This window comes from Perca fluviatilis, chromosome 20 (genome assembly GCF_010015445.1).
Source record: "Perca fluviatilis chromosome 20, GENO_Pfluv_1.0, whole genome shotgun sequence".
Classification (NCBI taxonomy): Eukaryota; Metazoa; Chordata; class Actinopteri; order Perciformes; family Percidae; genus Perca; species Perca fluviatilis.
The window spans coordinates 35411841-35429322 of record NC_053131.1 but is presented as its reverse complement, the minus strand read 5'-3'; the positions used below and the strand labels follow the sequence as shown (position 1 = coordinate 35429322).

Below are 17482 nucleotides of genomic sequence, written 5' to 3'. Positions count from 1 at the left end.
CCAGTCAGAACCAGTTGGTACCACTCCCAACCACTCCAAAGTAGAATGAAATAAATAAATAGGAGTAAATGTGAAATGTCCCTTTACTGTCCTGGTTTAGAACCAGTCGGTCCCTCTGTCCCTTCAGAGTAAAGTGCTTCCTGTTTGACAAAAATAAAACAAAGTCTCAGTTCACTTCGTTTCCCAGAAGCCACCTGGGTTCCCTTTGAAGTCATGTCACCGGCCTGCACTTCCTGCTTCAGGAGTAACCATGCGTTCATGGACATCGGAAAAACGTTTTTCCCGAGTGAAAACATCACCATTCACGTAACGTCCTGTTGGAATCAGAGGAGGGAAACTCGGGCTGGATTTAGATAACCGAGTTCCCCAGTTGGTGACGCGTTGTTGACAACTGACGTTTGATGGAGGCGACTTTGGTTCACTGAACATATTTCAATGACAATAAACTGTTTATTGTGGACAAACGCCTCTGCCAAGAAACATACACAGACATAACATGTTTCAAATTATTCATAAATAGGCCTTTGTATAAAAACAAAACATTATCCGTGTCTTTTCCCGTTCCTTGTCCTGCAGATAACACAAATCTTTTGTTATTGTGGCCTCCATGTTTTCACCACCTGATGCTTTCGGCTACGGCCAACCGTTGGTGGCAGTCATGCAAAAAGTTGTTATGCCAAACGCCAATATAACAGAAGAAGAAGAACGCGCATCCCGACCATGTGAACGCTGCCAGTCGGAAAAACAACGTAACCAGGGGGGCGGTGCCTGTTATTCCGAGGTGGCATGAACGCAGCATAAGTTAGTAAACAGGAAGTGGTGTCACTGTGACATCACTGCCTCCCCAGCAGAGGTCAGGGGTCAGATGAGCTCCCATTCGTCGTCGCCGTCGTCCATGCTGAGGGTGGGGCCAGAGGGGGCGGGCCTACAGGGAGTCTGTGGGAGGAGCTTCGTCAGGCGACGGGACAACCCACCAATCGGAGTCACCGCCCACAGTTCGTCCTCCGGAGTCACTGCAGACACACAGAGACATGCTGCGTTCAGGCACACAGAGACATGCTGCGTTCAGGCACACAGAGACATGCTGCGTTCAGGCACACAGAGACATGCTGCGTTCAGGCACACAGAGACATGCTGCGTTCAGGTACACAGAGACATGCTGCGTTCAGGCACACAGAGACATGCTGCGTTCAGGCACACAGAGACATGCTGCGTTCAGGCACACAGAGACATGCTGCGTTCAGGCACACAGAGACATGCTGCGTTCAGGTACACAGAAACATGCTGCGTTCAGGTACACAGAAACATGCTGCGTTCAGGTACACAGAGACGGCTGCGTTCAGGCACACAGAGACATGCTGCGTTCAGGCACACAGAGACATGCTGCGTTCAGGTACACAGAGACGGCTGCGTTCAGGCACACAGAGACATGTTGCGTTCAGGCACACAGAGACATGTTGCGTTCATGTGGTTTCGGACACGTGGGACAAACAAGGTTCATGCTGTGTTGAAAAAAACTTGAAACTAGCGATTGAGACCATAAAGTCATTATGAAAATGTTTACTGAGGTAATAAATCAAGAGAAGTCGGCTCATTTTCTAATAGACTTCTTTTTGGAGCCAGTGGAGTCGCCCCTGCTGGAAGTTACAGAGAATGCAGCTTTAAGGAGCTTCTGAGTTCAGCAGTATGAACCAGTATAAAAACCAGTATAAACTCACCTGTTAACCAGTTGGTGTTTCCAGGGATCTTCTTCCAGTAATCTCCTGCAGGGTTTCTGTCAGAGACGCCGTAACGCCGAGCCACTTCTCCGTTTGCACACCGCACCCAAACCGTCCGGGAGCTGAGGACCAGCTGACTCACGGCTAACCCTGAAACACAAATAAATTACATTATACACGCTTTTATATATATATATTTTTTTTTTAACCTTTTATTTATCCAGGTAAGTCGATTGAGCATATATAAATACATGTATATGTAAAATGTATACAGATCAGAGCAGACAGACAGGTACCTGGAACCAGCTCCCAGTCTGTCCCTACAGGCATCTCATCACTGAGTCCGGTCCGGACGAAGACACTTCCTCGATTGTCCAACGCCCAGAGGAGACGGTCATTAGGACTCGTCTGAATGCTAACCAGCTGCACTCCCATTGGCTGCAGAGACATGATGTCACAGTTACCTGAACTCTCACACAGACACTGAGTCAAAGATCCTCTGTCCCTCTGGGGTTCTGTGTGGTGTTACTTGTTCAGGGGGTTCTGTGTGGGGTTACCTGTTCAGGTGGTTCTGTGTGGTGTTACCTGTTCAGGAGGTTCTGTGTGGTGTTACCTGTTCGGGGGGTTCTGTATGGTGTTCCCTGTTCGGGGGGTTCTGTGTGGTGTTACCTGTTCAGGAGGTTCTGTGTGGTGTTACCTGTTCAGGTGGTTCTGTGTGGTGTTACCTGTTCAGGGAGTTCTGTGGGAATTACTGTAATTTTTGGAATTGTTGGGGCTTTGTAAATTATAGAGTGTGGTCTAGACCTACTCTATCTGTAAAGTGTCTCGAGATAATTGAATTTAATTGTTACCTGTTCTGTGTGGTGTTACCTGTTCTGTGTGGTGTTACCTGTTCAGGGAGTTCTGTGTGGTGTTACCTGTTCTGTGTGGTGTTACCTGTTCAGGGAGTTCTGTGTGGTGTTACCTGTTCTGTGTGGTGTTACCTGTTCAGGTGGTTCTGTGTGGTGTTACCCGTTCAGGGAGTTCTGTGTTGTGTTACCTGTTCTGTGTGGTGTTACCTGTTCAGGGAGTTCTGTGTGGTGTTACCTGTTCAGGGAGTTCTGTGTTGTGTTACCTGTTCTGTGTGGTGTTACCTGTTCAGGGAGTTCTGTGTGGTGTTACCTGTTCTGTGTGGTGTTACCTGTTCAGGTGGTTCTGTGTGGTGTTACCTGTTCAGGTGGTTCTGTGTGGTGTTACCTGTTCAGGTGGTTCTGTGTGGTGTTACCTGTTCAGGTGGTTCTGTGTGGTGTTACCTGTTCGGGTGGTTATGTGTGGTGTTACCTGTTCAGGGGGTTCGATGTGGATCCAGGCCGGCAGCATCATGCTCGGGTTCAGAGGTTGGGTTCCGACTCTGAAGTAAACGACTCCTCGACCGTCCACAGCCCAGACGTTCTGACTGCCACAGCTCACACTGACCAGACGCACACTTCCTGTAACACACAGGGAAGATTTCAGAAGAAATACAGAACTAGAAACATGTCAGAGGAAATACAGAACTACAAAACATAGAAGCAGTGACCTCAGGCAGTGCAGGAGGTGTGTGATGTTTCTGAGTTTCTCGATAGATCGGTCCACCGTTTACCAACGGGACTCCAGAGAGGTTTCCCCTGGGACATGTCCATAGTGCACGTGGACAGGTTTCCCCTGGGACATGTCCATAGTGCATGTGGACAGGTTTCCCCTGGGACATGTCCATAGTGTATGTGGACAGGTTTCCCCTGGGACATGTCCATAGTGCACGTGGACAGGTTTCCCCTGGGACATGTCCATAGTGCATGTGGACAGGTTTCCCCTGGGACATGTCCATAGTGCATGTGGACAGGTTTCCCTCGGGACATGTCCATAGTGCATGTGGACAGGTTTCCCCTGGGACATGTCCATAGTGCACGTGGACAGGTTTCCCCTGGGACATGTCCATAGTGCACGTGGACAGGTTTCCCCTGGGACATGTCCATAGTGTATGTGGACAGGTTTCCCCTGGGACATGTCCATAGTGTATGTGGACAGGTTTCCCCTGGGACATGTCCATAGTGCATGTGGACAGGTTTCCCTCGGGACATGTCCATAGTGTATGTGGACAGGTTTCCCTCGGGACATGTCCATAGTGTATGTGGACAGGTTTCCCCCGGGACATGTCCATAGTGCATGTGGACAGGTTTCCCCTGGGACATGTCCATAGTGCATGTGGACAGGTTTCCCCTGGGACATGTCCATAGTGCATGTGGACAGGTTTCCCCCGGGACATGTCCATAGTGTATGTGGACAGGTTTCCCTCGGGACATGTCCAGAGTGCATGTGGACAGGTTTCCCTCGGGACATGTCCAGAGTGCATGTAGACAGGTTTCCCTCGGGACATGTCCATAGTGCATGTGGACAAGTCTCCACTGGGACGTGTCCATAGTGCATGTGGACAGGTTTCCCCTGGGACGTGTCCAGAGTGCATGTGGACAGGTTGTCTCTGGGACATAGGCTGTGGTTAATGTGTCTCATTTTAATGTTAGCTTTAGACGTTAGCCACTGGAGCTGAAAACGTGTGTGTGTGTGTGTGTGTGTGTGTGTGAGAGAGAGTGTGTGGGTTCATAGTTATTACCTGACTGACTGACTCCATGTGTACTAAGCATCCCTTTTAGGCCAATTTTCATTGACTAAAACTAGACTAAATGTCATCAATTTAATATATATATACAGTGCCTCGTGAAAGTATTCGCCCCTTGAACGTTTCGACCTTTTGCCACATTTCAGGCCTCAAACATAAAGATATAAAACTGTAATTTTTGTGAAGAATCAACAACAAGTGGGTCCCAATTATGAAGTGGAACGAAATTCATTGGCTATTTCAAACTTTTTAACAAATAAAAACTGAAAAAGTGGCCGTGCAAAAATTATTCAGCCCCTTTACTTTCAGTGCAGCAAACTCTCTCCAGAAGTTCAGTGAGGATCTCTGAATGATCCAATGTTGACCTAAATGACTAATGATGATAAATATAATCCAGCTGTGTGTAATCAAGTCTCCATTATAAATGCACCTGCCCTGTGATAGTCTCAGAGGTCCGTGTAAAGCACAGAGAGCATCATGAAGAACAAGGAACACACCAGGCAGGTCCGAGATACTGTTGTGGGAGAAGTTTAAAGCCGGATTGGATACAAAAAGATTTCCCAAGCTTTAAACATCCCAAGGAGCACTGTGCAAGCGATAATATTGAAATGGAAGGAGTATCAGACCACTACAAATCTACGAAGACCCGGCCGCCCTCTAAACTTTCAGCTCATACAATGAGAAGACTGATCAGAGATGCAGCCAAGAGGCCCATGATCACTCTGGATGAACTGCAGAGATCTACAGCTGAGGTGGGAGACTCTGTCCATAGGACAACAATCAGTCGTATACTGCACAAACCTGGCCTTTATGGAAGAGTGGCAAGAAGAAAGCCATTTCTTAAAGATATCCATAAAAGTGTCGTTTAAAGTTTGCCACAAGCCACCTGGGAGACACACCAAACATGTGGAAGAAGGTGCTGTGGTCAGATGAAACCAAAATCGAACTTTTGGCAACAATGCAAAACGTTATGTTTGGCGTAAAGCAACACAGCTCATCACCCTGAACACACCATCCCCACTGTCAAACATGGTGGTGGCAGCATCATGGTTTGGGCCTGCTTTTCTTCAGCAGGGACAGGGAAGATGGTTAAAATTCATGGGAAGATGGATGGAGCTAAATACAGGACCATTCTGGAAGAAAACCTGATGGAGTCTGCAAAAGACCTGAGACTGGGACGGAGATTTGTCTTCCAACAAGACAATGATCCAAAACATAAAGCAAAATCTACAATGGAATGGTTCACAAATAAACATATCCAGGTGTTAGAATGGCCAAGTCAAAGTCCAGACCTGAATCATTCGAGAATCTGTGGAAAGAACTGAAAACTGCTGTTAAAAACGCTCTCCATCCAACCTCACTGAGCTCGAGCTGTTTTGCAAGGAGGAATGGGCAAAAATGTCAGTCTCGATGTGCAAAACTGATAGAGACATACCCCGCGACTTACAGCTGTAATCGAGCAAAAGGTGGCGCACAAAGTATTAACTTAAGGGGCTGAATAATTTTGCACTCATTTCAGTTTTTATTTGTTTAAAAGGTTTGAAATATCCAATAAATTTCGTTCCACTTCATGATTGTGTCCCACTTGTTGTTGATTCTTCACAAAAATTACAGTTTTATATCTTTATGTTTGAGGCCTGAAATGTGGCAAAAGGTTGAAAAGTTCAAGGGAAATACTTTCAAGGAACGTATATATATACAGTACAGACCAAAAGTTTGGACACACCTTCTCATTCAATGCATTTCCTTTATTTTCAGGACTATTTACATTGTAGATTCTCACTGAAGGCATCAAAACTATGAATGAACACATATGGAATTATGTACTTAACAAAAAAGTGTGAAATAACTGAAAACATGTCTTATATTTTAGATTCCTCAAAGTAGCCATCCTTTGCTTTTGTTGGTGTTCTCTCAATGAGCTTCATGAGGTAGTCACCTGAAATGGTTTTCACTTCACAGGTGTACCTTGTCAGGGTTAATTAGTGGAATGTTTTCCCTTATTAATGGGGTTGGGACCATCAGTTGTGTTGTGCAGAAGTCAGGTTGATACACAGCCGACAGCCATATTGGACAACTGTTAGAATTCATATTATGGCAAGAACCAATCAGCTAAGTAAAGAGAAACGAGTGGCCATCATTACTTTAACAAATGAAGGTCAGTCACTCCGGAAAATTGCGAAAACTTTGAATGTGTCCCCAAGAGAAGTTGAAAAAACCATCAAGCGCTACAACGAAACTGGCTCACATGAGGACCGCCCCAGGAAAGGAAGACCAAGAGTCACCTCTGCTGCTGAGGATAAGTTCATAAGTGCAAGTTAACAGCAGCTCAGATTAGAGACCCGATGAATGCCACACAGAGTTCTAGCAGCAGACACATCTCTAGAACAACTGTTAAGAGGAGACTGCGCGAATCAGGCCTTCATGGTCAAGTAGCTGCTAGGAAACCACTGCTAAGGAGAGGCAACAAGCAGAAGAGATTTGTTTGGGCCAAGAAACACAAGGAATGGACATTAGACCAGTGGAAATCTGTGCTTTGGTCTGATGAGTCCAAATTTGAGATCTTTGGTTCCAACCGCCCGGTCTCTTGTGCGCGTCGGTGAAAAGGTGAACAGATGGATTCTACATGCCTGGTTCCCACCGTGAAGCATGGAGGAGGAGGTGTGATGGTGTGGGGGTGCTTTGCTGGTGACACTGTTGGGGATTTATTCAAAATTGAAGGCATACTGAACCAGCATGGCTAACACAGCATCCTGCTGCGACATGCCATCCCATCCAGTTTCCGTTTAGTTGGACCATCATTTATTTTTCAACAGGACAATGACCCCAAACACACCTCCAGGCTGTGTAAGGGCTATTTGACCAAGAAGGAGAGTGATGGAGTGCTGCGCCAGATGACCTGGCCCTCCAAAGTCACCGGACCTGAACCCAATCAAGATGGTTTGGGGTGAGCTGGACCGCAGAGTGAAGGCAAAAGGGCCAACAAGTGCTAAGCATCTCTGGGAACTCCTTCAAGACTGTTGGAAAACCATTTCAGGTGACTACCTCATGAAGCTCATCAAGAGAATGCAAAGAGTGTGCAAAGCAGTAATCAGAGCAAAGTGTGGCTACTTTGAGGATTTTTTTTATTTTTTTATTTTTTTTTATTTAACCTTTATTTATTCAGGGGAGGTTCACTGAGAGGCAGCCTCTCTTTTGCAGGAACGCCCTGATCACATTCACACAGTTCCACATTCATACCTGGAAGCTGCCCAGTACAACCACAGTCTGATCTGCTGGCCACTGAGCAGCTCCACTGGAGCCATTGGGGGTTAAGGGCCTTGCTCAAGGGCACCTCAGTGGTGGTAATGAGGGAGGGACAAGCGCTGTTCTTTCACTTTCCCACCCAGATTTTATCCTGTCGGTCTGGGGATTGAACCGACAACCTCCCGGTCACAAGCTCGCTTCTCTAACCTTTAGGCCACCACTGCCTGAATCTAAAATATAAGACATGTTTTCAGTTATTTCACACTTTTTGGTTAAGTACATAATTCCATATGTGTTCATTCATAGTTTTGATGCCTTCAGTGAGAATCTACAATGTAAATAGTCATGAAAATAAAGGAAACGCATTGAATGAGAAGGTGTGCCCAAACTTTTGGCCTGTACTGTGTGTGTATATATATCAGAGCTATATATATATATATATATATATATATATATATATATATAGCTTGCAGCTTGCATTAGGTGGACAAGCAGAACAAGTACATCTCCTATTCCGCCTGGCTTTATTTTGCACTTCTTTTATTTATGGGATGTGCCACAATGTCTGTCTGTAATACATGTCAGTTTAACCACTTTTGCAGTAAAATATTTTATAAAAGAATCCATTTCATAAGAGGGAGACCTGAGACAATATGAACAACATTGTTGTGCTTTTTACTGTCTAAACAAAAACATGACTTCCTGTCCAGCTGAGTCTGGGTGGAGCGTGTCTCAGAACAGATCCCAGGTCTGTTTCTGGTGCACAGCCTCATGTTTCAGACCTGTGACCTCTGACCTGTGGAGGGGTCTCTGACGGGCTGCTGCAGCTGTCCGTCATCTCTAACTCGGGTTCAAATCAACTGAACTAACATTTACAACATATTAACACAGCAGACACACAGACATCATGTGATCTCTGACCCACAGACACACACACACACACACACACACACACACACACACACACACACACACACACACACACACACACACATCATGTGATCTCTGATAGTGAGACGCACAGAGGAACTAAAAACAGATCTGAGCCATCAGTCAGGTTACAGTGTGTGACACACACAAACACACACACACACACACACACACACACACACACAGACATAGACACAGTAACACACACACAGACACACACACAGACAAACACAAACATGCACAGACAGACACACACAGCTGTGTGTCTCCGTCACATTGACAGGTGGAAGTTATGTAACAGGGTTGTTATTTAGAGGTCAACATGGAGTGTGTGTGTGTGTGTGTCTATGTGTGTGTTTGTGTGCTCGTCACACTGTAACCTGACCAGAAGTGAATGATGTCACACAGGACCCCCCCTCCAAACAAACACACACACTGACTGTTCGACCAATCACAGACCACAAATCAGACCCAACAACTCATTTACAAAAGAAGACTTTAAAGGACCAGTTTGGATTAGTTTTTGTGAAGCAGGTCAGGGTCTGAGCTGTAGTAGCTCCACACTGCTGTGAGTCCCTGAACCAGGCAGCTGTCTGTCTGTCTGTTCGTCTGAGCTGAACAGAGAATATTCAGTTAAAACAGATGATGTTCTGCCCTCGTTGTTCTCCGTGCAGTTAGCAGTGTATGGGTTAGGGTTAGGGGGTATAGGTAGAAGGTATGCAGTGAGCGCTGCGCCAGACTGTTATATAATAACGGGAGTAACAGGAGAACCAGCAACGTGTTTTCTTTTTACATAAGAGCTGTGCGGTGCCAATGTGAAGAGAGGTTTCATAAGAAGAGAAACTGATGAATATTTAATATGGTGGCTAAAGCAGTCATCCTAACACAAACACTGCAGTTTTCCTTCTGTCTCCGCCACTTTAACGTGTGCTTATTGTCCATTGTTTGTCTTTTCTCTTCATCTTTTTTCATTTCATAAACACTCAAAATTAGCGCCTCCTGCTGGCAGTTTAGTGGAAATATATATCATTTTGGATTAAGGCATGATTAAAGTCAGAGGCTGGATACAACAGTATACACATGATGCCAGGTGGGGCTGTTTGATTGGCTGTTAAAGCTCCAGAAGTCCTGAGAGCACAGAGACTTTTAACATCCTCTCTCTGGTCTTCTGCACAGACTCAAGTCTCGCAACATTTGAGGAGGTGACAAAAATGTCGAAAAAGTGCCAAAAACTTCAAAAAGCCACAAAAACGTTGAAAAGAAATAAATAAAACACGTCAAATGTTGGAAAAAGTGTCAAAGACAGCAAAAAAGTGCCAAAAATGTTGAAAAAAGCAACAAAAACAACAACCAAAAGTGATAAAAGCTCAGTAGTAAGCCTGGCGCTGTGAGGCGGGCCCACGGACGTATCATCAGACCTGCAGGAAGTGATTGTTCCTCGGAGAGTTCCTCAGTGGAACATGAAGCCTTCACGGATGATCGGCGCTGCTTCTTCACCGGGCGGCCCAGACAGGAACACGACAGGCATTCCTCCAGTCCAGCACTCCGCTAACTTCAACGGGGATTACATGATTTAAACATGCGGCTCTTCTAGACTTTCCAAATGTTATCGGACCGAATGGATCAAACTCTGACAGTGAAACAAGTAATTTCCTTCAAATAAAATGTCTTCACTGGTTTCCAGACATGTGTAAGTCTGAGGGGGAAAGTATTTTTGGGTCGGAGAGCATCATGTGACGGGCCAGGAGTTGGAGCTCTATTGTTTGTTTGGAAGCAACATTCAGTTGGATTCAAAGCCCGGGAACCTTTCTGGGGGCCTGTAGTCGGACTGCTTCAGCTAGTTCAGTCTTTACGCTTTTTGAGTGTTACTTATTTATTACCTGCTGTAGGTTTCCCAACGTTTTATAACAGATATGGGAATAATAATGATTTAAAATTATGGTGTGAAATTGCCTTTATTCTTATTAAAAAATGTCACATTTTCTTAACCCCGCCAAATACGTGCACCTAAGTCTGCCACAAGCCGAGAGAAAACACTGGAAACACAAACCAGCACGGCGTGGTTTGGCTCGGCCGGGTCCAGCTGGGTGAGTCTGGTACGTACCGAGCTGTCTGAGGTGAGTCTGGTACGTACCGAGCTGGCTGAGGGGAGTCTGGTACGTACCGAGCTGGCTGAGTCTGGTACGTACCGAGCTGGCTGAGGTCCAGGGGGGTCCAGTTGAGTCCGAAGGGACAGGACGGAGACAGCGTCCGGATGCTGACTCGGCCATGAGTGTCTAAACCCCACAGAGCATCCCGACAGGCGGACAGCTGGGTCAGCTCCATCTGAGAACACAGCAGAACCCATTTAAACACCAGCAGAAGAAACCGTCCAATCAGACGCAGAGACAGGTGAAGGTGTGCTTACCTCCACTGGTAGAGGGACGGAGGAGGGGCGGAGCTCTCCATCCTGATCCCAGACACAGAACAGATCCTTCCTGCTCTGAGCCAACCACAGGAACGTACCTGAGACACACACAGGTAACACACACAGGTAACACACACACACACACACACACACACACACACACACACACACACACACACACAGGTAACACATACAGGTAACACACAGGTAATACACACACACGTAACATATACAGGTAACACATACAGGTAACACACAGGTAACATACACAGGTAACACACACACACACAGATAACACACAGGTAACACACACACACACACACAGGTAACACATACAGTAACACACACAGGTAACACACACACACAGGTAACACACACACACACACACACACACACACAGGTTCCACTGGCCCAGAAAAACAACATTTCCAAGAAATCTTTCACTCCATCTAACCATTAAAAAAGCAGCTGTTTTCTTTGTTTTCAGTATGTTTGTATGGTTAAATGTAGGTTTGCTATGAGTCAAAGGAGAATGTCTGTCTGCTTTGGGACAGACAATGAAGCAAGCTGTCTGTCTGTCTGTCTGTCTGTCTGTCTGTGTCTGCCTGTCTGTGTCTGCCTGTCTGCCTGTCTGTCTGTCTACAGGTAACAGATAATGTGTTTAGAGTGACATATGAAAGATGGAGCGTGACTGGCTGGATTATAAATAACAGATTCTCAGTTAAAATAGATCTTTGTCTGAGTGATCTGATACGGACGAATAACATCAGAAATGGATCTTTTAATATCTGTCTTTTCACCATAGATGTGGAAGTAAAAAGTCCTTCAAACTAACTTGTTGGGGCTCAGTTCTTAATGTAAACATTTAGCTGGTGCATTACAAAGATATATTATATCTGAGGGTTGCTTCTGGCTAGGACGGTTTACAGCAGAAGTTCTGACAATCTAGTTGACATCCAAGATAAACTGGTATTAAATCACAAATGTAATTGAATCAGGACCTTGTGAATCATTGCCGATACCCAGCTCTATTTGCATTTGGACTGCATTTCATTATGCATGATAAGCAGACAGCATTAGCTAGAGTTGCTAGCTAGTTGAAAAGTTGTCTACTTCCACTTTAAAAAACGCTAACGTTACGTCTCTGCCGGCTGGAGCTGTAGGCTACTTTAGCTATGTTTAGCTACATAACGTTAGCAATATATGGTGCAATCAGGCCCGGCAGAGGGAAGTCAGGGAGTAGAGCAGACTAAGGAACAGCCCTCGCTAAAACTATTCAAATGAAATGAGCTGGTTTGACCATGGACAGGAGAAATACGGTTAACTTGACCCCAGGCGCTGCATGGAGGGTCAGTTTAGTGTCAGTGGTCAGTGTAATAATAATAATAATAATAATAATAATAATAACGTATAATTGTACAAATCCACAACATCCTCCTCTCTGGGTTTTTCTTCTGAGATGGATTTTGTAGAAACACAACCCAGGCTTGCCTCTCTTCGGTTTGTGTGTCCAACTGAACAACAACTATCTGTGTGTTCAGGTCTGAGGGTGTGTAGTGTTCAGGTGTGTAGTGTTCAGGTCTGAGGGTGTGTAGTGTTCAGGTGTGTAGTGTTCAGGTCTGAGGGTGTGTAGTGTTCAGGTGTGTAGTGTTCAGGTCTGAGGGTGTGTAGTGTTCAGGTCTGAGGGTGTGTAGTATTCAGGTATCAGACCTTCTCTGTGCGGCACAGCTGAAGACGCGATGGAGGTCCACCTCGTAGCGGAGACGGTTCCTCTTGGAACCACGTTCTGCCAGAAAGTTCCTAAAAGGAACCAAACACAAAGACCAATGAAGAAACTCAACACTCAGAGTCTGTTGTGCTGTTATTTTGGACTCTAATAGATCTTTGTGGATCTATTGACTGACCGATGAGACTGCCGCGGGCCAGGTGCAGCTGGTTCCGTCCCGAGGCGACCCAGACTCCGCTGCTGTTGGCGCTGACCAGGCTCGGCTGGCACTGCGAGTGCTGTGACAGGAAGGCCACCACGCGCTCCACCGGCGCCCTGGTTACCGTGGCAACACTCTGTGTAGCCTGCAGCAGCGTCTGGAACAGACTGCCCTGATCGAACACCACGTAGTCCGAAATACTGATCTGATGGACAGAGACACAGATAATAAAAACTCTGGCTTATTTAAATTGTTGTATAGCAGCACACATCAGCTGTTGTTTGCTAGCAGACGGAGAAACCTTCACACAATACAAGTCAACGGAGAGCGGAGGGAGAGAGGTTTTCTCCTCCAGAGTATGACGCTATGTGCTTTGTCTCTATAACATCCTGTAAGCTGAGACAGGACAGGAAGTTACCTGCCACCAGTGGTCGTCATTCCCCTGAGGTCTAGACGGGCAGACGCCAGTTCTGAACCAGAGGCTGCCGCTGGCATCCAGCGCCCAGCCGGTTCCTCCTTCTGTCAGGCCAACACACATCAAGTCCAGACCCTGAGCCTCGCTGGGACACACACACACACACACACACACACACACACACACACACACACACACACACACACACACACACACAAACGCATACACACACACACACACACACACACACACACACACACACACACACACACAGAGAGACACACACACACACACAAACACACAGACACACATTTTAAAATCCTTTTCAAGGTTCTTTTTCGACGTTGTTGTCGTTCTCTCTCTGCAGTATTAGAGTAGTATTGCAGTAGTATTTACCTGACGGTGTCGTACTTCCAGCCCTCTCTCTCTCTGCAGTATTAGAGTAGTATTGCAGTAGTATTTACCTGACAGTGTCGTACTTCCAGCCCTCTCCCTCTCTGCAGAAGCTATTGAGTCCCTCTCGGTAGAACAGAGCCTTGTGTTCGCTCAGAGCCCAGACCACGCCTCCGCTGACACACACCTGGCTGAAGACGCACGGAGAGTCCACCTTCACCGAGCGAGCACAGGGACGCTCCACGCTCAGACCTGACCAATCACAAGACACAACAAGCCTTTATTATCAGGATATTACCATGATATTACCATGATTTAACCATGATATTGCCATGATATTGCCATGAATAATGCTCCTCCCTGCACTGCTTAAAAGAAACTATACTGCACACATTCATATATATAAGTTTTAGGCAGGTATGAAAAAATGCTGTAAACTAAGAATGCTTTCAAAAATGGAAGTGTTAATAGTTTATTTTCATCAATTACCAAATGCAGTGACTGAACAGAAGAGGAATATAAATCTAATCAATATTTGGTGTGACCAGCCTTTGCCTTCAAGACAGCATTAGTTCTTTATTTCGGTACACTTGCACACAGTGTTTGAAGGAAATGGGCTGGTAGGTTGTTCCAAACATCTTGGAGAACTAACCACAGATCTTCTGTGGATGGAGGCTTCCTAAAATCCTTCTGTCTCTTCATGTGATCCCAGACAGACTGGATGATGCTGAGATCAGGGCTCTGTGGGGGGGCCATGCCATCACTTCCAGGACTTCTTGTTCTTCTTTACGCTGAAGATAGTTCTTAATGACCTTGGCACTGATGTTTGGGGTCGTTGTCCTGCTCCAGAATAAATTTGGGGCCAATCATACGCCCCCCTGATGCTATTGCATGATGAATAAGTATCTGCCTGTATTTCTCAACATTGAGGACACCATTAATCCTGACCAAATCTCCAACTCCATTTGCAGAAATGCATCCCCAAACTTGCAAGGAACCTCCACCATGCTTCACTGTTGCTTGCAGACACTCATTGTACCTCTCTCCAGTCCTTCAGTCAACAAACGGCCTTCTGCTACAGCCAAATATTTCATCAGTCCATCAGAGCACCTGCTGCAATTTTTCTGCACCCCAGTTTCTATGTTTTCGTGCATAATTGAGTCGCTTGGCTTGTTTCAATGTCGGAGGTCTGGCTTTTTGTCTGCAACTCTTCCATGAAGACCATTTCTGGCGAGACTTCTCCAGACAGTAGATGGTTGTACCTGGGTCCCACTGGTTTCTGCCAGTTCTGAGTTGATGGTACTGCTGGACATCTTTTCCAGACAGTAGATGGGTGTACCTGGGTCCTACTGGTTTCTGCCAGTTCTGAGCTGATGTTACTGCTGGACATCTTCTCCATACAGTAGATGGGTGTACCTGGGTCCCACTGGTTTCTGCCAGTTCTGAGCTGATGGCACTGCTGGACATCTTCTCCAGACAGTAGATGGGTGTACCTGGGTCCCACTGGTTTCTGCCAGTTCTGAGCTGATGGCACTGCTGGACATCTTCTCCAGACAGTAGGTGGGTGTACCTGGGTCCTGCTGGTTTCTGCCAGTTCTGAGTTGATGGCACTGCTGGACATCTTGAATGAATTAATTTTATTGGTCGTAACCAAAGGGTAGGGTCAGAAGCTTCAGCTTATATAAGGCCCCCCCCCTTGTCACATTTTTAAAATAACAAACTCATTTTCAAGGGAATAAAATCAACAAGACAAAAAAGATAAAAGAAATTATAAGAAAAGAAAAAAAACTAAAAAAACAAATCAAAACATGCCTACATCTACATACATACATACACACCTACATATACCCATTAAGGGTCAGTGCTTATATACATTGCAATTGCCACCTTAAGGTAAATAATATCATAATTAATGATGACAACCATAATGGTAATGATGTTTATCATCATCAACATGATTATCCACCTTCGCACACAATAATATTACTCAATTTCTATACTTATCTAGTATCATATCTTTGAACCCTTTTTTAAATTTAAAAACATTCACGATATGTTTTAATTCCCTTGGCAATGCGTTCCATAACAACATCTTCTCCAGACAGTAGATGGGTGTACCTGGGTCCTGCTGGTTTCTGCCAGTTCTGAGCTGATGGCACTGCTGGACATCTTCCCATTTCGAAGGGAATAAGCTTGATGTGTTTTTCATCCGCTGCACTAAGTTTCCTTGGCTGACCACTGCGTCTACGATCCTCAACGTTCTCTGAGTTTTTGCAAGTGTACCTCTAAGAATTGATGCTGGTTTGAAGGCAAAGGGTAGTAACACCAAATATTGATGTGATTTAGATGATTTTTGGTCGCTCACTTTGCATTTTGTAAATTGATAAAAATAAACAATCATTTTTTATATTTTTGAAAGCATTCTTAGTTTACAGCATTTTTTCACACCTGCCTAAGACTTTTGCACAGTACTGTACACACACATATATATATAGGTGAGGTAGTAGTAGCAGTAGTAGTAGTAGTAGCAGTAGTAGTACCTGTCTGCAGGTAGAGGTCTCCGTTGGTGAGGATGATCCAGGCAGAGTCGTCGCTCAGCGCCACGAAGGCCGTCTGCTCCACAGCTTTGTACCAGTGCCGTTTCGCCTTCCCCGAAACCTTCGCACATGCAAACGCCGTCATGCTCTTCTGCTCCACCTTCCACAGCAGATTACCTGACGGAGGAGCCACAGTTAGCATCCAGCTAATGGTAACACCTTCCACAGCAGATAACCTGACGGAGGAGCTACAGTTAGCATCCAGCTAATGCTAACACCTTCCACAGCAGATTAGCTGATGGAGGAGCTACAGTTAGCATCCAGCTAACACGTCACACTGCTGTTACAGGAGATGAACCAGGTTGGGTCCAACATCACATACTACTATCGTTCAACATACCTTTGTGTAAATAAACAGTAGTTTGGATCTTTTGGGACGTACTAAGCTGTAATTGTCAACGTCACTTCCTGAGAGCCTCCTTTGCCGGTTGGAGACTTGTAACCATGGTAACTCCCTGCCGACCTCCGCTCTAGCGGCATCTCACAGATAAGGCTTAAATTACTGAAAAAGGTAAACAACTAGCCCAACAGAGGTTGAAATATATAGAAATGTAAACGAAAGCCTTATCGACGTTACAGAGCTGCTTGGTTTCTGTTAGTCTGTTATGAACATTGTCGTTACTACTGCATTGCATTGTGGGATACTGATGCTGGCGTAGTGTCCAGTATTGCATACTGTAATATTCTACCGGATATAGTATGCAACTCACATACTATTGGTTTTAATACTTTATAGCCGGGACACACTCAGCCGATTATTGGCCGTCTGACAGTCTGGCGAGGTCGGTGACTCGAGTCTGTTGGGTGTGTCCCGTGCCGTCGTCAGTCTGGGGGGCTGTCAGCGTTCATTTGGGCCGACCCGACATGTTCAGACGGCAGGGCAGTCGGGACTCACCCGGATATGGGGAGCGGGATGAGGTGACTAGAGTCTCTCAAAATGTGATGAAAATCTTTTAAACTGACCTTTGTTGAGCTGAAATGAAGACAGATTCAGGAACTGCACGGCCTATTTCTCTCTTAAAATGTTTTCAGAAACATGTTTCAGTGAACTATTTTAGTACAATATGAGATCGTATTCTGAACGGCTGCCATGACAGTCTGGCTCAAATTTCCGGAGAAAACAAACCCATGATCCGGTCATTCATCCATCAGCTGCCGTTTCCTCTCCTACAGAACAATACGCAGTCGCTTGCTTTTATAGAGACGTGTATACGTC

At 45.6% G+C, this 17482-nt stretch overlaps 1 protein-coding gene across 1 annotated transcript in view; it reads right to left on the bottom strand.

Annotated features, from left to right (window-relative positions):
* Nucleotides 1–733: 733 nt before the first annotated feature.
* tecpr2 (tectonin beta-propeller repeat containing 2) overlaps nucleotides 734–17482 on the bottom strand; it is a 30195-nt gene continuing 13446 nt past the window's right edge. The window contains exons 10-20 of the mRNA XM_039785496.1: nucleotides 16210–16383; nucleotides 13741–13921; nucleotides 13280–13421; nucleotides 12841–13066; nucleotides 12647–12736; nucleotides 10937–11034; nucleotides 10719–10854; nucleotides 3039–3187; nucleotides 2015–2156; nucleotides 1719–1868; nucleotides 734–1013 (exon numbers count right to left, since the gene is read on the bottom strand). Of these exons, the coding sequence (XP_039641430.1) occupies nucleotides 862–1013; nucleotides 1719–1868; nucleotides 2015–2156; nucleotides 3039–3187; nucleotides 10719–10854; nucleotides 10937–11034; nucleotides 12647–12736; nucleotides 12841–13066; nucleotides 13280–13421; nucleotides 13741–13921; nucleotides 16210–16383 (1640 nt within the window). The 3' untranslated portion in view covers nucleotides 734–861. The remainder of the gene's footprint in view (nucleotides 1014–1718; nucleotides 1869–2014; nucleotides 2157–3038; nucleotides 3188–10718; nucleotides 10855–10936; nucleotides 11035–12646; nucleotides 12737–12840; nucleotides 13067–13279; nucleotides 13422–13740; nucleotides 13922–16209; nucleotides 16384–17482) is intronic.